Source organism: Heliangelus exortis, chromosome 1, assembly GCF_036169615.1.
Source record: "Heliangelus exortis chromosome 1, bHelExo1.hap1, whole genome shotgun sequence".
NCBI classification, from domain to species: domain Eukaryota; kingdom Metazoa; phylum Chordata; class Aves; order Apodiformes; family Trochilidae; genus Heliangelus; species Heliangelus exortis.
The window spans coordinates 30,976,660-30,999,867 of NC_092422.1; the positions used below are offsets into that span (position 1 = coordinate 30,976,660).

The 23,208-nt window shown below is 39.2% G+C and overlaps 1 protein-coding gene across 2 annotated transcripts in view; it reads left to right on the forward strand.

Moving 5' to 3' along the window:
* The window catches only part of VWA8 (von Willebrand factor A domain containing 8), a 178,854-nt gene that overhangs the window by 152,446 nt on the left and 3,200 nt on the right, over positions 1–23,208 (forward strand). For both annotated transcript variants that reach the window (XM_071740230.1, XM_071740222.1), the window contains exons 38-44: positions 2,404–2,512; positions 3,245–3,401; positions 6,705–6,813; positions 10,349–10,474; positions 12,288–12,446; positions 20,598–20,696; positions 21,877–22,115. In XM_071740230.1, coding sequence (XP_071596331.1) covers positions 2,404–2,512; positions 3,245–3,401; positions 6,705–6,813; positions 10,349–10,474; positions 12,288–12,446; positions 20,598–20,696; positions 21,877–22,115 — 998 coding nt within the window. The remainder of the gene's footprint in view (positions 1–2,403; positions 2,513–3,244; positions 3,402–6,704; positions 6,814–10,348; positions 10,475–12,287; positions 12,447–20,597; positions 20,697–21,876; positions 22,116–23,208) is intronic.

The window sequence follows — 23,208 nt, forward strand, 5'->3', positions numbered from 1 at the left end:
TAAATGCAGTTTCTAAGTGTATGGTAAATTTAAAAAACATTTACCCCAGCAAAACAGTGTAATAAAAATTGGTTCTAGAAGTACTCATCTGTAGCAAAAAGATGAATGAAACTGCTGCATTCACTGGTCTGACACATCTGCCAGTGTTATTCCATTCTAGTATCTTTAAATTTAAATTTATTTTACCAGTAACCTACTAATTATATATAAAAAAATGAGTAGGGATGTCACATTCTTAAGATATGATAGATTATGCAACATCTTTCTCTATCTTCTTTTTCAAATTTTTAATAGAAAACAAATGTCCTTTAAAGAACAGCCCCAAACCATTATAAAATAAAAGACTTTTGTATTAGCCATATGCTGTTTCAAAGTTCTGAATACCTGCTTTAATCAGATCAACACTGATGTAAAATAGGTTTATATTAGAAACTTGTCTAATGTGTGTGTATGAGATATATTATTAGTGATTAACAATTTATTATATGTGAGAATGGTATGTGAGCAATAAAGCTCTTTGAGCTACAAAACTTTTCACTCAGAATTTGAATAACACTTGTATTTCAAAAAATTTAGTGATTTTTTTCAGTGGAAACACTTGACAAAAATAGAATACGATTTTTGGGTCACTGTTTATGGCTGTGTTTGTCTCTTAGACCTTCTTTTGCAGAATTTTGTGTATTTTGCTATGATGACCCCAGAAGGATGAACATGTAAAAAATTTACTTCTCTTTACAGAATGGTATTTTGATTCATGAGACTGATAGTATTGTTCTGGTTTTATGTTTTCATTTTACACTAAGTTCAACAATTTTTTTATGACCTGTGTTTCTGATAAGTATGAAATATACCCGTTATAGAAAAAAAATATCTATTTTTGAGAAAAACTCTTAAACTAAAAATGTATTTGGCACTAAGGGTAATGTGCTATTGTGGTTAAGTGTTTTTTTTTCCTATAGAAGTGTTTAATTAATATAATTTATCAGATTAGATTTTGATTTTTACACTAGTGATGTGGTTCAGAGAGGGTGTATTGTACCTCTTTGAATTAATATAAATCATATAAAGAGGAGGAAAGTTATGTTTCTAATAGGTGCCAAGACACTGTTGTTAGAGCACGTTTTCAGTTCAAAAGCACACCAGGAATTCATGTCAGCATGAAGCTGAGTCTGCAAGACAGGGAATTCAAGGATTAAGCTGCTGTACAGTTCCAGTGAAAGCCATGATAATGCCAGTGAACTTTGAAGAAGGCACTACATGAATTGTAGTTATTGGGGCACGTTAATTAACCAGAGAATTAAATGTATCATGATAGATGAGAAAAAAGTTAATTTGTAGAGGTTGAAGCCATCAGTTTCACATATCTCTCATTAGGTTTCATTAAAAAATCAAGTGGCATTAAGTTACAGTGACTGAAGGGCAGTTCACACGTGGATCACTGATCTGCTACATGACTCAGAGTTCATAAGGGGTATTTTTACCTTCAGTCACCCACTTAAATCCTGCCAGTGACTCAGCCCTGAGCATCTGACAGCTGCTGGGTGTTCAGCCATGCACTGAATCGATGGGGAAAGTGCAGTCAGCAGACAGGTGTAGGAAACCCACTGCTGCAGATTTTTGAGGTCATGGCAGGGACCTTAAGGATTCCTAACAATCCTTAAGGATTTTTAGCTGCTTACTGACATAGCAAGTAAGAGGACATGAGGAAACATCTTTGGGTTGTGCCAAGGGAGGGCTAGTTTGGATATTAGGAAAAATTTCTACACTGAAAGGGTTCACAAGCACCGGAACAGGCTGCCCAGGGAAGTGGTTAAGTCACCATTCCTGGAGTTATTTAAAAGATGTGTAGATGTGGTGCTTAGGGACACAGCTTAGTGGTGGGCTTAGTGGTGTGCTAGGTTTTCAGTTGAACTTGATCTTAAAGGTCTTTTCCAACCAAAACAATTCTATGATTCTGTGAATCTCAGAAAAGGGCATGTCAGTTCTTCTAATCCCTGTTTATGAAAAGAAGATCAATCTCCCCATCATTAAAGAACTCAGTTGTGTAGTTGAGGGTGTGAAAAATTTGTAAAGTAGTGTACAGGGAGGTATTGCCAATACTACAAGAAGCATTCAAACTGTAGATTATCCTGAACTGCATTGGTAATTATCAGAAAGCACTTCTGCAGTATGGGTAAGATCTGAAAGCACTGGGTGGTTTTGCAGTCATCTTAGATCTGGTGCAGATCTAATGTGCCATGCAGAAGCCCTGCTTTACTTTGCCTTATCCTGTTGTCCAAGGTGGGATGTTGTATGCTGGTCCTACCACTCTTCAGCAGACCTACTATATTATTATTTTTAGGTTGTTAGAGCAGTTTTCCTTACTGTAAGAGAAATTTAAAGCTCATTTTTATTATTTTACAGATAACCGTTGAGAGGGAAAGTGGTTTGGATGTCAGTTCACCAAAACACGGAAAAGTGGATCCAGACAACATGCCTCATGTTGGTGGAAATATGTGGGCTGGTGGAACAGGTTTTTCATTCTTTTTATTTTGGTGCATCACTGAAGAATGTCTAGGAAAGATGCTGTGCCAGTCAAAAGCTGACTTATACAAGGGCATCCTCTGCTGAGAGCTGTTTCACTCAATACAAGATCCCTCTATTGCCACTGAAAAGAAGTATTTGCAGTGTCTGACCTAGATTGGATATAGCAGATCTTTACTTCAATTACTTTTTGTTATTGCTTCTTTTCATTGACCATACAGAGAACCAGAAACTTGCATCCATAGAAACGAGGCAGAGTGATTTGCAATGTCTCTGTAGCCCCAGCAGTGTAGTTCAGGCAAGAGGCACACAGAATTCTACTAATTCTAAAAGGGCATGGTAGTAGCCACTATATAAAGTGATTTGGGAACACTGTAAACCAACAAATTCTATGGAGAATACAGTCTGAATTTATGGCTTTAAGGTCCAGAAGATACACAAGATGTCTATGATCCTCACACCCTTTGTACAAGGTGGAAACCATTATAAATCTGGTCTCAATGGGTCTGGTCTCAATGGACTATAAAACCAAATATTCCACTGGAGGAGTTCTTTACTATAGCTATTTGGGTAATGAAATCTTTGGCAATAAATAATCCTAGTGGAGATTGTTAGCAAATTTTTTGGAACATCTGTAGATATGACGATGGAAGCCTGAAATAAAATGCATTCTTATTTATTATTGAATACATAATCTTAATTATCTTCTATCTCACACTAGGTGGGAGAGACACTGCTGGGTTAGGTGGCAAAGGTGGACCGTATCGACTGGATGCTGGCCACAGGGTTTACCAAGTATCTCAAGCTGAAAAAGATGCAGTTCCTGAGGAAGTTAAGAGAGCTGCTCGAGAGATGGGTGAAAAGGCCTTTAAACAGAGGTAATGTGAAATTCCCCATTTTCCCTGCTATTTCCTAAAAGAATTTGAAAAAGATGTGTAAAAAGATTTTTTTTTTCTTAACTGCATTTAGCAGCTACCTTATGCTGATCACTGCCATTTAACAGAGCTTACCAGCATGTATTTAACTGTCCTGGAAAGATGTATAGAATGATTTGTTGAATTTTTTTTTAACAGCCACACTGTTACAGTAGCTCTCTGATTTGGTAGAGGAAAACATACCTAGGTGGATAAGGAGACTGATGTGAACATTTATCTTTTCTAAAAAGGCATCTACCATATGAACATTTATTTGAATGAAGATGAATTTAGATTGTGTGCTGCTAGGGATTCATCACCTAATGAATGGCTTTCAAAAGGGACCATTAAAAGCAAATTGCTTCTGTTTTGAAGATCTGTCACCAACTGGTGAAATGAATTGAACTACTGAAGCTCAGCAGACACTTTTCCATGAATCACAGGTCTCCCCAGCATTAGTGTAATGCAGGGTTACTAATCAACTATTTCCAGATGATGCACAGAGATTCAGATTTCTTCCACTGACTGAACTCTCAAGTCAACCTCTGGTACTTGGCATTAAAAAAAGCAAAGTGTATATTGACAGTCATTCCAAATGAGTTTTACATTTCAGCCCAAGACATCTTGCAATAGGAGTGTCTGTCTGAGTATCTGTCTGATAGCAGAGTGTACTAGACACAGATTAAAACATTAGAGCAAATAAATTTAGAAGCATCTTAATCAGCCCACATTTTGTTGGTATTAATAAAGTGATTCCTAGTGCAGGACAAATCTGGGTACTGTGTGGAGCAGGCAAGATTGCCATCTGCTTCAACTGATTTATAAATAATTAGTCTGTTAACCACAGAGCACACACATTGCATGAATCATTGTAGTTAAAAACAGCAATTTATCTACTGTCTTCAAGTTTGTTGTTGTTTTGTTTGTTTTTTTTTAAGCATGGTTTTGTTACTAAATTACCTGGAGCATTTAAAAAAAGATAGGGGAATTGTATAGAAATTTATAAGTGCTTCACATGAAAAGATCCTGAAAGGAAAAATACCTTTTAATAGTGACCTAACTTACACAAGCAGTATACAGAAATTTAAATTTTAAAGTAGTCACTTTTTGTTTTCAGAGGGAAGGCAGAGCTTGGTTTGGGGTCTTTTTTCCTGATGTTCTTTGGGGGGGTGGTCAGTGGGACAACTGTTTTTAAAACTTTCTGCATCCCCATTCCTCTAAATTACCTATCAATTGCTTGATAATAGAAACAGTCAATATATACTGTCTTGGATCCTGCACATCTTTGTGTGCAAATGCACATATATGCACCTGGCATGCTTTGATGAATTTCTACCAACCTGTACAGTGGTTTGCAAAGTTTATACTGTGAGAAATTCCTGGATACTGCAACGTGTTGTGGAAACAGTGCAGCTGTGTCCTGTAAAATCTGAGTATTTGCATGGGACATAACAATGCTTGTCCTGTGAAAATAAAGTGAGCTGGCATGTGCCAGCTGTAAATGTAGCCTGTTCTGAAGCCACATTTGGTTTGCTTTATTATTCTGTATCTCCTGGATAGTTTTGGAAACTAACAGATAAAAGCTAAGAATAGAGAGGTTGAAGGTCTCAGGCTGAAGGAAAAAAAAGGGCGACTGCAAAATTTACTGCTTTCTTTATACATAATTATCTGGAAGGGAGAATTTTAATATGAAACTATTATTTTCCTGGCTAGATAGTACTGCTAGCAGAAAACATATTAAATTGCCCTGCTTCAATAGAATGACGTTTGCAGCTGCTCTTGAATAGATGCAATATTTTTCATGGTATTTTTGTGAACTAGTTCTTGCCTTAGATTGATGTAAAGTCTTATCTAAGTAAAACTGCATGTAAGGCTTATTTTGTTTGAAACAAAGTGTTTTCTTCATTGCTATGTAGGTGCTGAAGTCTGTTTGCAGGATCCATGAAATAAAGTGTATAGCACCAAGTTACCTTTTTTTTCCCTCTAGTAATAGTTGGCTATAATGGCTGTGTCCATACATTCAAAATAAAAAAAGACATACACATACTAAAGGCAACCAATTTTTGATGTTTGATTTTAATATTATCATTAAAAGGCTGGTCTAGACACCAGTTTTGATCTGGACATTATTGTCTCTCTTCTTTCATTCTCGTGGATAGAATATCTTCCAGGGAAGTAACTTCTATTTAAAAACTTACCAGTACCAGTACAACTGGCCTATACATGCATTTATAGTTCCATTTAAAAGTCATATCCATTTAAAAGTCAGTAGTTTCAAATAAATATGAGTGAGATTTATGCTGTTATGAAGAGCTTTTGTTTGAAATAAGCTCTGCACAGATAGGCTGATACTTTTTAGCTCAGGACTGAACCCAGTCACGTGCTGTCTGGTAGGGTGGGCAATACACAATTGCTGCCTCTCTACATGATGCTGGGTCATGGAAAATATCTAATGGTGCACACTTCCAGCATACCCACCTGTCCCCTAGCTCTTTCTTCACCATTAGACCTCTGTAATTAAACTCCAATTGTGATTTTCACCAGTTTAAGAGTATCCGCATAGCTACAAAGTTGAGAAAATTTATACTGAACTTCATGTGGTACATATTAACTTATAGGAAAAGCAAATATCTTTTTCTACCATGCAGATGTTGCTGTCCCTGGAGAGAGACCTCTGGACAGAATAATGTTCAGTGACATGACTCATGTTTTTTGTGAGGGAGCCCATTATTGTTGATGTTCATCTAAAACTTCTTTGTTTCAAGGTTTCATCAGTTTTATGAAGCACAAAGATAGGTATTTGAGACAGAGTTACTAGTTGCAGGTCTTCAAGGACAGATTTTATAGTGTGTCTTTACTTAACCTTTGTGTTAAACTGTGGATCATGATGTGTTTAAAATACTTCAACGATGAAGTAATGAATAGACACAATCCCTTTATGTACAGATAGCAACACCTGAGCCAACAGCACCTTCAGAATTTGATCACAGCTTTCAGAACATCTGATTTACTTCCCAAACATTAAGGCAGATTAAGAGAGAAGCAAAGGATTAGTAAGTTTAAGAAGTTTTAATGCCATCTCTGAAGGCAGGGATGATCACCTGCCTTTTCAAAAATACACAAAAGTGGCTGCCATTGCTTTGATTTGTCTCTTCTTTCTGGTTATTACAGACTTTGCCTGTTATCAAGTAAGCTTGTAGTTTACATATGTAAATGATGATATGTTTCTTTCCTAAACTATTCTTAACTCCCTATTCTCTGCTTTAGGCTGAAAGAGATTCAGATGAGTGAATATGATGCAACAACTTATGAGAGGTTCTCTGGAGCAGTCCGACGTCAGGTCCAGTCACTCCGTGTCATCTTAGACAGTCTGCAGGTAATCTTAGATTCACTGATACAGGAACATGGTGACCTCTCTACATTAGACCCCAAATACTGTCCTGCTGATGTCCTGTTAGCACCTGATGACCATACCTTTAAGGACTAAAAGCAGATTCAGGTTATAATTACAGTTGGGGAAAACAGTATCATGTTACTCTTACAAAGGCAGCTTTCAAGTGGATCACAGTGATTACTTTTGCAGGAGCACAGTTTTGTGAAAGAAAATACATTATTAAAAGAATATTTGGCAGTGTATAGATCACAGCTTTTGTCTTTACCTCCTGTCCAAAAGACCTTTTTTTCTTAGAAGTCCAAATGCTGTAGGTGTGAGGAGAAATTCACTCCAGGCCATAGCTTTACTGATAGGCTGCTGAAAACATGATTTTTTCCTCAGGTTTGTTTTTAACTCTTGGTAATAAAAATAGGTGTAGCCCAAATTTTAGTGGAATCTGTAAAAAAACACCACTGTCCTTTCTTCTAGTAATTTGTCCTGCAGTTGTTCCAGATTTCACTGTTATTAGTGTTCATATGCAGGGTAAATAAAAGGAGGGGGAATCTGCTAATCTTCAGTGCAAATTAAAGATAAAATAATTTTACTCCTTATGAGACATCTCTGATTAAAAATACTTCTGTTGAAGGCTACCAACCACTGGTGCATACATAACTTGGTCTGTTAGTTATTCACTGTGCTGTGTCTCATACACAGCTTTTTCTGTGGGATTTACAGACATCATAATTACATTTTGCTTTTTTTTTTTTTTTTTTTTTTTTTTGTGAACGTGGTTTTGATGCCTTTCAGTGTAAAGAATTACTGCAGTGGTGTGTGCTGTGATCAGCCATTACTGCTCCTTAGTTTTGGTATCTAGCACATTTTCTAATTTCATAAGCAACACAATGAATATGTATGCAATATTTTTTCATCAAAATGGTCACAATATATTGCAAATAACTGGTTATACAACCCATTATGCCCTTTCTAATAAAATATCAAAACAAGGTATATATGTAGCAGTTCTGGTTTTCTCTTAAAATTGTATATGCTTTTAAATGTACATTTCTTTTTAAGCTCATGAAAATGAGATACTGAAAATTCTTTGAAACTTTTCTGTTATAGATATTCATTGTATAACACATGCACTTACAGCAATTTTTTTCAGGTTTTATAAAAGGAAATAAATTCTTTGCAGTTCCCCCTGGAAGAGACAGATGCCAAGTAGCCTAAATAATTTTAGCATTATGTCCCTGCCCATGGCAGTGAGGTCTGGAACTAGATGATATTTACCTAGATGGCTTTCCAACCCAAGCCATTGTATGAGTCCAGAATTTTTGAAAGAGTCAGCATTCCTTCCTACTTTAGGAGAGAATATGAACTCTGTATTCCTTCAATAAAATTTCAGCTCAAATATTGCCTCTTGTTGTCTAAGCTTCAAAAGGTATTAAACAATTTTTAAGTATGTCCATAGTTAAAAGCAATTTAATCCTCACACTGTTGTTCCTTGAACAGCAAACAGACACAAAGCTAAAGCATTGCCAATGACACAGTAGTGAAACTTGTTGAGAATTTGCTCAATAAAGCCACAGCTTTATAATTTCCCATTCTTTGTCCATCCTGCCTGCTGAAAGGAAGGAAATGACAAAAATTTCACAAAGCAGCAGCCCTGAAGAAGCATTAAGGATCTACCTCTGATGCAGTTCTTACAGTGGTTGAAATGACTAAGAACAAAGTCATCCCATCTGCGGTATCCTGGAAGGTGCATATTTCATTTTAGGCAGATTCTGCTCCCTCAGCAACCTGTTGTCCCCAGGAGCCTTATTTTTTTTCATGGTTAGTTGGAGTGTCATTGGAATCTGCCATGGGTTGTCCTGCTGTGTTTTTCACAGCAGCAAAACTTCCACAGTCTGACATTTTGGTGGAACATGTAGACATCACTTGGAATTTGCAGGTCTTTTTGTGGTGTTGCACAACAAAGGAACTGATGATCCTATGTAAGAAGGGACTTCAAATTTACATCTCCAAGAGTATTTAGTGATAGTAGAAAATACCAGTTGGTACCTAACTCAGGGATGCCAACGTGGGTTAAAGCTACCTGACTGTAATGCCAGGAAAATGTGTCTAGGAGCACAACTGACTGAATTCACTTTTTCACTTTCCTCCTCTGTGATTTAATAGAAAACTGAGGTTTCTATGTACTGGCATTGTTTTTTTCTCAGGAAGCATCTATAAAGATTTTGTCACTTCCTAACTAAAAAAGCTGTGTTTGTCACAGCTATGTAAATCCTATACTGTAAAATTCATTCATCAAAATATCTTCTTTTGTGGCTTTGTATTTTCATAAATAAGTATTATATTAGTCCTGAGTAACTGTAGACAACAGGCAGTAGTCCAGAACTCCTTCTTCCATATACACCAAGAAGAAAAACTCATAAACTTTGACCAAAGCAAAATCAAAGATTCTCTGAGCCTTAAGAAGCCATCATCTTTCTCAAAAAGTACAAAATCATAAAGATTCATCCCCTCAAATCCCAGCCTTGCAATTTACTGGGGATTTGTAATGCAACACTTCCTGCTCATCAGAGAGCAACTGATTCCTGAGAACCAAATTTTAAGGCAGTTTGTGTCCTGCTGGGTATTTGATTTGCCTTAAGCTACTTACCAGCAATTTGCTGAGAGTGCAAATGCACAATGTATATATACATTTAAAACATTTTTTGCTTACTGTTTGGATGATCAACATGAGGATTTAAGCAGAAGCTAAACATGAAACCCATATATCAAGTCTCTTCTCTTTTTAGATGAGTCCTACATATTTTGAATGAACAAAAACCTATCCTTTGAAAACATGGTTAAATATGTTTTTTATACTATTAAAACACTTGAGTCTGTAGTTGTAAGTTCTTACCTCTATGTACAGAAATTCCATGAATATTTGAGTTCCTGGGCTGTAATGTATGTTCATCAAGTAAGGCTGTAGGTAACCAGTGTTCTTTTCAAGAAAATAAAGAAACATTCAGTGGACTGTCTCTTGAGTATCATAATTTTCAAGGTTTTTTTCTTTTCTTAAAGACAAGTATAGTTTGTTCTTAATATTACTTTAAAATAAACCACTTACCACTTGCCTCACATAAATACTGCTTAGTTCTATCTTTAAGTCACCCAGTGTTTTCTTCTTGTGCTGTTTGGATGGAGAACACATAACAAATGGAAAATCCTCTGACTGTGATTCTGAACAAACTACACAGATTTTTGGCACAGTTGCAAGCAAGAGTTTTAACATTTCCGCTTTCCCATGTTAAATCCCATGGATAAAATGACTTAAAGAAGACAAAATTACAGAGGGAACATGTTCTTTGTCAGTGTTAATTTCTCTTTCAGAGAAAAAGGGCAGAAGACCTGTGAAAATGTGTTCAATTTCTTTGATTTATGCCAAAACGATCGCATCGTTACAAAGAAAACTCAGTATGTGTTCAGTATGTTTTAAATTGCATAAAATCACATCACTGAGTGAATGAAGTTTTCTTTTCTTTTGTAGGCCAAGGGTAAGGAAAGACAGTGGCTGAGACACCAAGCTGTTGGAGAGCTAGATGATGCCAAAATCATTGATGGGCTGACTGGAGAAAAAGCCATATATAAGCGACGGGGAGAACATGAACCACAAGTAAGAGTCCAACAAGTAGCAGGGCAACGTGGGGAAAGCTTAACTGATTTTCTGATTTAATAGTGGCTGTACCACATCTGTGTTTGGAGGTTTGAGTAAGTTACATAGATGAGAAACTCAGAAGTATCATCTCTGGCTTGAGAAGTCCTTGGTACAGTGGCTACCACAGGATGGAAAATTTGCTTTACCTCTTCTTATGGAGTTGGTCACCCTCAGCAAGTTGGATGCTCATCTGGGCAGTGCTTTGTTTTGATCCAGTGCAACAGTTTTTATGTTCTTATTTTATATTTTAATGATCTGGTGGTGATTAGCAGAAAACATTTGGTTTGGCTTTAAGGAAAAGGAAAATGTTTTGTCAATGATTTAATTTTTGTTAATAAATACCCAGATAGTCTAAGAAGTTAAAAATCAGAGGGTTTTGTACACGTTTTCTCCTTATTCTAGGACATGTGAAGAATTTCAGCTTCCACAGATATTTGGATAAAAATCATAGTGGGAAAAAAGTGTGAGGAAAAGCCATTAAGATACAATAAAGTTGTCTGGCCTTTGGCAGAAATCAGCTGTTCCTTAGAAGACATTATGGTTAGGTCTGTGTGAGTCAGCAGCAGAGAAACCACTTGAATCAGACCAAAAAAACTGGCCAAAATTGGTGGGGCTAGCCCATAATATGTAACAGTAATAGTTAATAACGGAGTGCTATTTTTAAATACACTAAAAAATTATATTTTTAATTAGCTGAGTACAAGATCATTTTGCACATGAGCTACTCTCATCAGTGAATCCCTGCTTTTTTTTTATGCCACTTGGTCCTGATATCTGACCAAGCTTTGAACAGTTTATGGAACTTGGCACAGCATGGGTGAAAGATCAGTAAGGGAAAAGTTATTAGATCTTCATTTCTCATTTTTTCAGTTTTTTTTTTTTTTTTACTCAGTGTATCAGTTTAAAGACTGTAAAAATAGTTCAGTTAGGGGGGAAAAAAGGCAGCTTTAAGTTTTTAATAAAAAAAACCCAAAATAAATGTAACATTTAATGGGCCCTCTCTTCCCCTTTCTTTTTGGGAGGACAGGAATGCCACAGTCTATTAAGAGAATAATTAAAAGAATAAAGCACATGAATATTTTTAACCCTTTATAGGTAAAAGAACCATTCTAAGTTGCTTTTTTTTTAATTTGACTGAGTTTTTTTGACAGTTCATCTTTAATAGATAGCCTTGTACTTGAATTCATACTCATCTCCTTGCACACTAATAGAACACCTCCCTTGAATGTACTGTGCCAGGAACTGTTACAAAGATGGGGATTGTTTTCAGGAAAAAATAATGGGTTTAGCATCAGAATGAAGAAGAAACTAGTAGTTAAACAGAACAAAATTTTAAACATTTTTGGAATGTTATTGACCTCAGCAGACAAGTTTTTACAGTCTTATACAACTCTCTGTTAGTACTGTAAGCCGAGGAAAAGCATTTCCATTATGAGCCTTGGCAGAAAGAACAAATTTTAGAGTCTTTTTTGCTGAAATAAAATACTAAGAATCAAAACTGAGACACAAAAAGTGTTTTCCAGAGAACCATGCCTGGAATTTTTTGAGGTATTTTTATTGAAGGTGGGGGAAAAGAATGAATGAAGGTGTCTGTCAAGTAACTGGTTTGAAACAGAAAAAAACGTTAAGATCCTTTTGTTGGGTTTTTTTTTTATTATTTTTAAATAAACGGTGTTTGCTGGATACAGGTTTGTTACTTCACCAGCTCCACTGGGTTCTCTTTCTAAAATGTTTTTTGTGGGTTTTATTTTCTGCTGTGTTTCCCTGTCAGCCTGGGAGCCCCCAGGAGAAGCCCAAACGCTTGCGGCTGGTGGTGGATGTCTCGGGCAGCATGTACCGCTTCAACGGGGTGGATGGGCGGCTGGAACGCTCCATGGAGGCTGTCTGCATGGTCATGGAAGCTTTTGAGAATTACGAGCACAAATTCAAGGTAATTACAGCCTGTGGTTATTGCACAGACTGTGTGGAGCAGTGGAAAAAAATGGTTCAGCAGTCAGGCGAGCCAGAGGACGTTATTCATTCTCGTGAGGAAATAAAGACATTAATCTGTTTCTAGCAACCTGAAAAATAGGACTAGTGAATGGGTAACATCACACGCTTCAGCAGGAAAGAATTCAGTTCAGTGAAATTTGCTGCCTTCTCTGTATAAAGCTGTTTATTTGTTTCTTTGAGCAGAAACTCTTAAGCCTATAGAACACAAGTATATATGAGCTTCAGGATGCACAGTTGCCCTGTCTGTCCATCTCCCCAGAGCACAGACAGTAGTACTTTGTCAGGAGGAAAGTCCAACCTTCTTTGTCCCTCAATTGTGTTCTTTCAGTTACCTGAAAGCAAGAAAACAATTTCTTGTACTGTAGGATAGAAGGTATGATAGTAGGTTCCAAGTGTTATTTAATGATAGCCTCCAAAGGAAATCTTAATAAAATGTATTTGTTGTCTCAGCAAGCCTTCACAAGGTATGTCCCTTTGACCTTAAAAAAGCCAGGAATGTTCTTGACATGTAGAAACAGACTAAAAAAAAAAAAAAAAAAAAGTGTGGTCATTTGTTAGAGTGAAGAAGTGAAGGAAGGTCACTGGTGGAGCTGTGTTGATTTGTGTGCCAGAGCCCATGTTGTTCTGTATACTCACAGAATCAGAATAGAACTGTAAAATGGTTTGGGTTGGAAGTGACCTTAAAGACCCATCTAGTTCCAAACCCCCTGCATGGGCAGGGACACCTCCCACCAGACCAGGTTGCTCAAAGCCCCATCCAACCTGGCCTTGAACACTGCCAGGGAGGAGGCAGCCACAACTTCCTTGGCCAACCTGTGCCAGTGTCTCACCACCCCCACAGGAAAGAATTTTTTCCTAATGCCTACCTTAAATCTCCCCTCTTCAATTTTTGAACCATTTCCCCATGTCCTCTTGCTACACACCCATGTAAAAAGCCCCACCCCAGCTTTCCTGTAGGCTCCCTTCAGATACTGTCAGGTTGTTATAAGATCATCTCAGAGCCTCCTCTTCTCCAGGCTGAACAACCCCAATTTCCTCAGCATGTGTTCACAGAGGAGGTGCTCCAGCCCTCTGATCATTTTAGTGGCTCTCCTCTGGACACATTCAAGGAGCTCCAGAACTGGACACAGAACTCCAGGTGGGGTCTCATGATAGCAGGGGGGGAGAATCACCTCCTTTGCCCAGCTGTCTGTGCTTCTTTTGATGCAGCACAGGTCACAGTTGGCTTTCTGGGCTGCAAGCACACATTGGTGGCTCATGTTAAGCTTCTGGTCCACCACCACCCCCAGGTCCTTCTCCTCAGGGCTGTCTGAAATCCTTTCTCTTCCCAACCTGTATTCATGCATGGGATTGCTTTGACCCAGGTGCAGAACCTTGTACTTGGCCTTGTTGAATTTCATATGGTTTGCATGAGTTCACTTCTCAAGCCTGTCCAGGTCCCTCTGGATGCCATCCCTTCCCTCCAGTGTGTCATCAGCAAACTGGCTGAGGGTTCCTTCAATTCCACTCTCCATGTCACCAAGATTTTAAAAGGAGATGGATAAGTGAGGTATCAAAAGTTGCTATTTGCATGATCCTGTTTTGGAGAATGAAAAGGGGGAATCCAGCTGCAAGAAGGAGAAGGACGTGACCCTAAATGGTGACTGGGAAATAGAATGACAGATGGTGTTCAGTGTTCTTAAATGTAAAGTGCTGCAGATGGAAGAAAGCAATTCTGATTTTAAATACACAATTTGGAAGTCTCATCTAGCTGTTAGTGCTCATTCTCAGCTATATATTAGTGCTCAACAAAGAAATCTTGTAATTATATTACATGGCTCTTTGAACACTCAGTGCCCACCAGCTTTCAAAAAAGCTAATTGAATGTTAGAAACTGAGAATAAAGCAGAAAGCCTCAGAATATCTGTGTGGACATCCATAGTGCATTCACATCAGTGTAATGTGTGAGATTATGGTCCCCCATCTCAAAAAAGTTCTTGTAGAGCCAAAAAAGAAGAGAGGGTGACAAAGATTGCAAAGTGTCTGGAAGTGTCCTCGAATGAGAAATGGCTAAGTAGGCAAGAACTGCTCAGTTTTGAGGAGATAAAAATCAAGAAAGTGATAAAATATTGAGTAATATTGAAAAAGTGACCAGGGGGCAGGTGTTCATTCTGTTCTACTGCATACATTGGGGCCCAGTAACAGCCCCTTGTTTCAAGGCTGACCAGATCCAGTGTGAACTCTGGATCTTCCAAGCTGCTTTTGCCCAAGAGAAGAAAAGTATTTTTCTTTTCCACATCTCTCTGTTCTGCCTCATGGGCATTAGATTCACTCAGAGTTTCTACAAGGCTGGACCAGGGATGACTAAGGCAGCAAGTCAGATGTGGTCTTATATTTCACTGGCCACTGAAGTCATCCCCCAAAATTAGCACAAATAGAAGTGTTGATTAACTAGGCATGTTCAAACCATATTCCTAACATGATCCACTGGGTAGGCTGAAGTTGTCTTCTTTCAACCAACATTACACAGTCCTCTCATATCAGAAATCTCCTGTGTATGTGCTGATGGCCTCCTTGAGTCATTCCTGTGATAAAAATAAATAGCAGTGCTGAAATCTCTATCTTGAAAATACAGTGAGGTGTGGGGGTTTTTTGTATGCTGTTTTTGTATTCTGGTATAGCAGTTGCTACACCTGCATGGATGTGATCAATAACCAGAGCTCATGCCAGTTCTTGCATTTCTAATGAGTGCAATTAGGTCTTTGGGGAGTAACAGATTCTTTTAAAATATCAGTAACTCCATTCTGTAAAAAACTGACACTTTGCAAGATGCTGCTAATTTTTTTCAGGATGAGGCTGAAATTTGGGTATGTCTGCAAAGAAAGCCATGAATTTCTCACTTCTAAATGAGGAACCATTTGCAAAAAGATAAAGAAATATGTAACTGTGTGTTCAGGGAGAAATATGCTGCTTATCACTTTTCTCTATCTATTCCTTATTCTCTTTCTGCCTAGTCTTAAAAAAATAGACTTTTTTTGCCTTTAGACATGCCTGCTGCTATCTGTTCCTGCTGTAGCCCCATCTGCAAGGGTTACAGCAATGTGTGCTACAAATTTGAGGGGTTTCTTGTACAATATGTGTTTAACTGGAGAAACATCAGGCTTGCTGACCAAAGCATTCAAAGGGGATTTACATGGTGTAAACTTGGGAAACCAATTCTTGGCCTTTGCTCAAGATCACTTTTCTGCTGGTGCTTGGTTTAGTTCTCTGCTAAATAAGGTTGTGAATCAAACAGTTGGGCTTTTCCTTAGGTGTTTTGGTATCACTGCTGATGTAGATTTGCCTTCACAGCACAGAATGAAGGTAGAGAGTAGTGTGTCCCTGCCTTCTAAAGGAAGCAAGGTATGTGATTGTACCAAGCAGGTAACAAAATAATCCCTCTTAAAAAGTCAAACAAGTGCCAGGAGGTATTTGTTAGCTTTTAGTGCTTGCATAAGACACCCTGCCTGCTTACATTTCCCATAAGGGCAGGCAGTGAATCATTCCTTGTCAAGGGGGATATTGGAGTTCCATCCCACAGTTGAGAAATCCATTTAAATTAACAGCCATGTTTCAGAGCCCTCCCTCCAATGTCACCTCATCCATGCTTCCTCTGAAGTGCTTCATTAAAGAAAAGAGTGGGAGTGACTGAGGTAATAGAAGCCACATTCTCAGTCTTATCCTAATGGAGGTTAAATATGGTCCTACAAATGCCCCTTGACCCTTCTGAATGTGTGGATGCATCACTTAAAGATTTAAGTTATAAGAAGCAAATTATTTTGCAAGGTTGATGTTCTTACATCTTTTGTACATGTTGTTTTAGGTGCCAATTACATGAAAATGTACAGAAGGGCAGTTTGTTTTATCTGAAGTAATATTATGTCTGTCCTGCAACCCATATGGTTTTTATATCATTCCTAATTTCCATCATTAGCACAGAAGATGGCAGATTTAGGAGGCGTTTCCAGTAAATTATCCAACAGGAGTTTTATGAAGCCTTTAAAATATTGCAGGAGGTTCAACAAACTGTTGTGTAACTGGTAGGAAAGGCCCAAATTGTTATTGATCACTGTACTAAAGGGGTATTGCAGATTTTATGTGCCCAGCATTTCCCACTTGTAGAATTTACTATGGAGGCAGCACTGCTAATTCAGGGGAAAAAAGAAATGTTGCACAGGCTTGGCAGAGTAGTTTCTCTTAAATAATAAACAAAAGGTTTGAAATAAATTCAGGAAAAATATAATGTTCAGTGTTTTCCAAAGAAGACATGAATTTATAAAGATCTAGCCCTCTGGCAGAAGCATGTCTAATTCACACTGCCTTTTACATTCAGCATGCATCTTTCAGCTGTTTTAATGCCTGCAGAAATTAAACCTTTTGGCATGGCAGCTGCAGAAGACAAAGTCTTCCATTTTACCCATTTTAAGCAGTAGCAACCATCAATTCAGTGCAAAATGTGACAGTGGAACAGGGACTGTTTTAACCTGCAAGGAAAGAAACCAACAAAATTATGCTGTTTTGAGAGATGTGTATGCTCACAGCTCTGAACAGAGCAGTTCTTGTCTCAGTGTACCAGAGACTATTGAAAAACAGGCTGCTGTCTACCACAATAATAAATTAATTCAATTAAGCCTACACTGTAGCAAACATGTATTTTGCTGCTGAATTTGTCCTAGGAGTCTTTCAAGGATGCTTGCAATCTGTTTCCTAAAGCAAAACAAAACTCAGTTCCTGGTAAGATCGTGTCACAGCTCTTCTCTTACTTGTAACTCCATCCCTTTAAATTCTCCTGGGGAATTTATGAGAAAAATTAACAGATCCTTACTTCTCAGAGGCCCTTTTTCTATCCTTGACTTTAACTACTCTGAAGGAAGGAATCTGGTGTTGACAAAGCACTCGTGTGCCTGCATGTGTTGGGGTTACTGGTTGGCCAGGACTGTGGAGCTGTCTGCACCTTTTCTTTAAAGTGGGCACGCCAAGATAACATCAAATCACAAAAAGTTCAATCTACTAGAACACAGATTAGGAGGCAATAATTTATGAAAGAAAACCTGGGTGAGAGATTTAAATCCTTCTTCTTTGCCCTTGCAGAGTAAGCTCCAGTTTTACATCTGTCCCAGATTCTGCAGTTTCACAAATTGCTATGGAACCCATACATTGTCTGGGGGCAAAACCCTTCCTTTCATCCCCTTTCAAGCTTGGCTGTGAGCCTGCCATCCCTCTCTCCCAAGGAGGATCTCCCAGGCTGCAACCCTATGTTGACTTAAGTCAATCCAAGTCAGTGCTGCTGCATTCCCTTCCCCTCCTTTGCTGGGGCACAAGTCCAACCTCACTCTTTGGGGAGCTCATCTGGCCGAAAGCAACCTCACACTCATTAGGTTTTGGCTACTCTTGGTCCTTATCTTGACTTCCAGGAGGCTCAGAGGACCACGAAGACCAGGAGGTGAGGGCTGGTGACTGCAGCACTTCTCTTCCACAGCATGGCAGGATCTCACCCTGCTTTTTGGGAGGCTCTGTTAGACCCAGATTGCAGCAGCCACCACGAAGCAAAAGGCCACTTCTTCCCTGCTGCCTCAGCACATTTTTTTCAGTCACAAATAGCATAGTAAACTGTCAGCAAAGAAAAAAAACAAAGCAGATAACATCTGTTAAACATAAATACACATACTTGAGTGTGTGCAGGGGCACACACGGAGAATAATAACCAGCTAGCCAAGGAGGGAGCAGGCAGGACATGATGTTCCCAGGTAAAGGCCTTTACATGCCTTTATCTGATAGTTTGCAGAGATCATTTCCACCTCACCTTGCCCATACCTGGGGTGCACGCTCCCTCCTTGTGCAAGAATGTGGAGGGCACCTTCTGTAGGGTCAACCTCTGGGGCTTCATCTGGGAGCTACAGCAAGTTCCCTGCAGACACTGTCACACTGAATTTAAACCCAATGAAAGGTTGGTCTGTTGTTCATTTGTGCCAGGAATCAAAATCATATTCCCAAATGGCAAAGTTTGGCCTGTTCCCATGAACTCAGCATGGCAGAGCTGATACCAGGACACCCAGTGGGAGAGGGCTATGAAATGCTGGGAAGGAGGGAGCTCGTTATGAAGGAACCAGCTGCCTTTTGACAGAGGAGAATGACAGCATTTTGTTTCAGGTAATTAGGCTGTGGATTTAAAAGTGATGCTGAATACAGAACTGCTCAGCAAAGGACGTGCAGGGTTTTGTAATTAAGAGCCTACCCTGAAGATCTGTGGGCATTTCTGACATTATGTAAGAACCACATTAGTGCTGTATATTTTCCGCTCCGTTAAACCACTGCTTTATTTAGCTCCTCTGATTTGAATAATCTCTAGTTTTTGAAACAATACACATGCACACTCCCTTTGTGCATGATCCACACTTGGGATTTATTCCTGTATTAATTCAGAAATATGTCAAAGGCAACCTCAGCATCATTCTCAAAATTTGTGCAACTTGATTTGCCGTGTCTTTTCTCCCGGAAAGGTGAGGGTTTGGGGAAGACAGAAGCACCAGCTGAGTGTTCATCAGGGAAGAGAGAGACTGAGGAATAATTAGTGATAAGAAATAGGCGTTGAAGAGAAGGCATTTGTCCAACTGGAAGCTTTACATGAGGCTGGGTAGCAAACACAAGAAATGGAAATCTGAGAACAGGAGTGGGAAAGCCAACAGAGCAGAATGAAATGGCAATACATGGGGAATAAGTTATATAAAGGTTTCCAGGGGGAAGGAAGTCTGGGCTGTGTGAGGTCGTCATTAAATGATTTGACACTGTGTGAAGTAATGGGGTACGTTTGCTGTTCTGCAGAGGGCTGTGTCACCTTTAAAAATGTTTTCCAGCTGCTATAGCTTTCTTTTACTCTTTATATATTTTTAAGCAAATCAGGGCTATGGAAACAATTAAATAGAGCTTTGTCTATAGGGAGCAACATTTTCCCAGTCTCTGGAACTCGACATTCTCTATATAAAGTAGTCTTAGATCAGGAAAAAAAAATAAAATAGAATGTCTATGGGGATGGGACACACCTCTTACAAGATGATTATGTGGGACTTTAAGGATGGTGTATCCAGAAGGGACCTACTGACAGTATTTACATAAAAGATAATCGAGAGGCAAAATATTCTGCAAGGGCTGCCTGTCAAGTAAAGTCAGGTCTATGCCAGCTGTTCAGGGTTAAATACAGGCATGTTCATGTTGAGGAACTGCCAGCTCAGGTCTCTCTCGGCTCATCACTGTGCACTCTGCTCTATTACTTGGTGTAGACAGCTCTTAAATTCACTTTTGTCCTGCTCATGAATTCCCCCAAGGGTGACTGCCACATCCACCACACAAAGGGCAGGGCAGGACCTTGCCATAACTCAGCTTGTCTTGGTTTTCATGTAACAACAATAAAACTCTCACATAAAACAAAGGCCTTCCCAATATTACATCATTTGTTCAACAAGATTTTTGAACTATTACAGCTCTAGATGTCATGCTTTAGCAGTGTCTTTTACAGGAGAATGATGCACTCATCTTCTCCTTTGAAAATGTACAGAGACTTAAGGAGCTGAACTTCTCTACATACTTCCAGCAATTACTTTGATCTGTTATGTACAAAAATAAGGAGTGCGGATTTTCCAAAAAGAAGGCTTGTAAAACTCTTTTTTCAGAGCAGAATAAGGTCACCAAAGTGATCCATCAAACATGGGAGCTGCTCTCACACAATGCACTTCTTGTTTGTCAAACTCCAGAAGACAAAAGTTGCTACTTTAAAAAAATATGTGGACAATGTGAGAGGGCAAGGTCTTGATCTTATGCATCACAGCTCTGCAATTGGTGGGTTGAGGTGAAAAAAAGACCATGGAAATAAATAACTGTTCTCTAATTTCATTATTTAGCGTTTCTTTCCCGTGTTTGCATGTTGGTGAGAAATTGCAAGTTGTTCCCTTAAGCAGCTCATAAAAAAAAGCAGGGAACAGGCTTTGGGTTTTCTTGTTGAAAGCAAATTGCCTTTAATCTATGCCCAAAGGCCATTTGTGGCTAGCAGATGACTGACAAAGTTTCTTTCTTGCAGTACGATATTGTTGGACATTCAGGAGATGGCTTCAACATCGCCTTGGTTGGAAGTGACAAAATTCCCAAGAACAATAAGCAGAGATTAGAGATTCTTAAGGTAAATCCTACTCATAAGTGATTAATTAAGAACTTTATGGCTGCAAAGATAAAATTGCAGGTACATCACAGGTGAGTGAAATAAAAGAAAGACAAGAAAGTGAAATCTGTGCATTTGCATAAAGCTGAAACAGGACCTTTCAGAGAATTAGCAGAAAACAAATTTTGGACAAATAGTAGAAGCTCAGTATGCCTCTTTCTGGACTGCTGTGTCATAAATTAGTCAGTCTGACTGCCTGTCAAAAGATATAGAAAGTCCCAGACATTATGCAGTGATAATGGTAGCTCTGCCTAAAAAAAACGTGGTGGTATTATCAGCACATAAGTGACTAATTAAAACCATAGAGGGATAGCAGGCTGGTGATTTAGCCTGCTTCCTTCAAAAAGTGATGTGTCACAGTAGCAGTGGTAAAATGCATCGATGCTGGGCTCAGAATGTGTTGAATCACAATTGCAAAGTGTGGGTATTCATCAGTGCTTCACTGCAGTAGGATGCAGAAAAATTGAGTGTATTCCAGAATTGACCTGTTTGGCAGCTTAATAGGTGAGAACTGTGCATCTGAGCTTCCTTCAAAAAGATCAGCAGTTATGTAGGTTAGGACTGGATTTTCTCCTGTCCAGAATTCCTCACCTTCTGCATGAGAAACAGCTTCATCCATGTAAACAGTGTATTCATTTCATAACAGCTCAACCAAACCATTTCAGTATTCTTAAGCCATGCTGCCAATGCCACGAGTCAAATATTTGATAACAAATGTGGCACTATTAGAATCTGGATGTCTACTGCAACTTATAAACAGCCAGGAGCTGGTCACAGTATTACAAAACTAAGTAACTAAGTCATTTCTTGTTTTTTAACTTAAATAGATAGGAATGTAGCTACTGAAAATATAGGCAATCAAAGTATTTTACCTCCCCTGAGGTCCAGTCTAATTCTGTCCATGTGTGGATTTTGTTTGTTTGACCTGCTGAGTTCTTAAGAAATGATGATTATCTTAAAATATGATGTATTATGTACAAAAATCTGCATCTTCTGTACTCTCTGGAGCACTCTCCACATTTCTGAAGCATCCCCCTGAATCAGTACAACTGAACATTTGTTCCTCCCTGTGCCAGCTGAAACGGATGTTTATTCAAAAAGCCATCTTACGTATTTCCACTTGGTTGTGCTTTGCACACAGGTCATGCATGCCCATGCTCAGTTCTGCATGAGTGGTGACAACACCTTGGAAGGGACAGAGCATGCCATCCGTGATATCGCCAAGGAAGAGGCTGACGAGTATTTCGTTATCGTCCTGAGTGACGCAAATCTCGAGCGATACGGTATCCACCCATCAAGTTTTGCCCAGGTCTTGACCACCAATACTCAAGTCAATGCTTTTGCCATATTTATAGGATCCCTAGGAGACCAGGCAGATAGGTAAGTGTATTAGTTTTATGCCTAATATAACTTTATTTCTTTCCATTCGTCGTAAATCTAGACTGGGCTCTCATTGCGGTGAAGTTGGGCGTGGTTGTCCGTGCTGATGTTCTGCACTGTGTTTTTTAATCATAATATCATAAAAGCATAGAATGGCTTGGATTAGAAAGGACCTTGAAAGGTCATGTAATCCAGCTCCCCTGCCGTGGGCAAGGGGCACCTCCTGCTAGACCAGGTTGCTCAAGGCCCCATCCAACCTGGCCTTGAACACTTCGAGGGAGGGGGCATCTACAGCTTCCCTGGGCAACCTCTTCCCGTGTCTCACTACCCTCATCATAAAAAATTTCTTCCTTATGTCCAGTCTAAACCTGCTTCCTTTCATTCTAAAACTGATGGCCCTTGTCCTGTCACTCCAGACTCTGGAAAGAAGGGCTTCCCATGGGTGCCCTTCTGGGTGTGCAAATCCAACTCTCAGTCCACCTTCATAGCAGAGGTGCTCCATCCCTCTCACCATTTTCATGACTTTTCTCTGGAGTCCAACAGCTCCATATCCTTCTTATGCTGGGGGCTGCAGAGTTGAATACAGTACTCCAGGTAGGGCCTCTTGAGGGCAGAGTAGAGAGGGAGAATCACCTCCCTGGACCTGCTGGGCACCCATTTTTTGATGTAGCCCAGAGTATGGATGGCATTCTGAACTGCGAGAGCACATTGCCAGCTGATGTTGAGCTTCTCATCCATCTTTTTTTCATCTCTTAGCAAGAAGCAGTAGCTTCTGACTTGTGTCAGGGAGAACCCTGGTTAATGAGTCCTTGCAGACATCCTATACACCCAGCTTATTCAGAGTATTTCTTGCATCCTATACCTGAAGCCACCCTCCCACCAAAGGATGTGCACTGTCCCCATGTGTAATATCACTACACATTCATGACAGAGACTTGGTGCCCTTGCCACTGCCCAGGGTGCTGTTTGAGTGTGTGGGGGCCTAAGAGAAGAGATTAAACCAGGAGAAGCTGCAGGTTAATGGTCTTCAAAACTTCTGAAATTTTATGTCTATTTTTAGTGCTACTGTGTATTTCACTTTAAATTGTTTGGG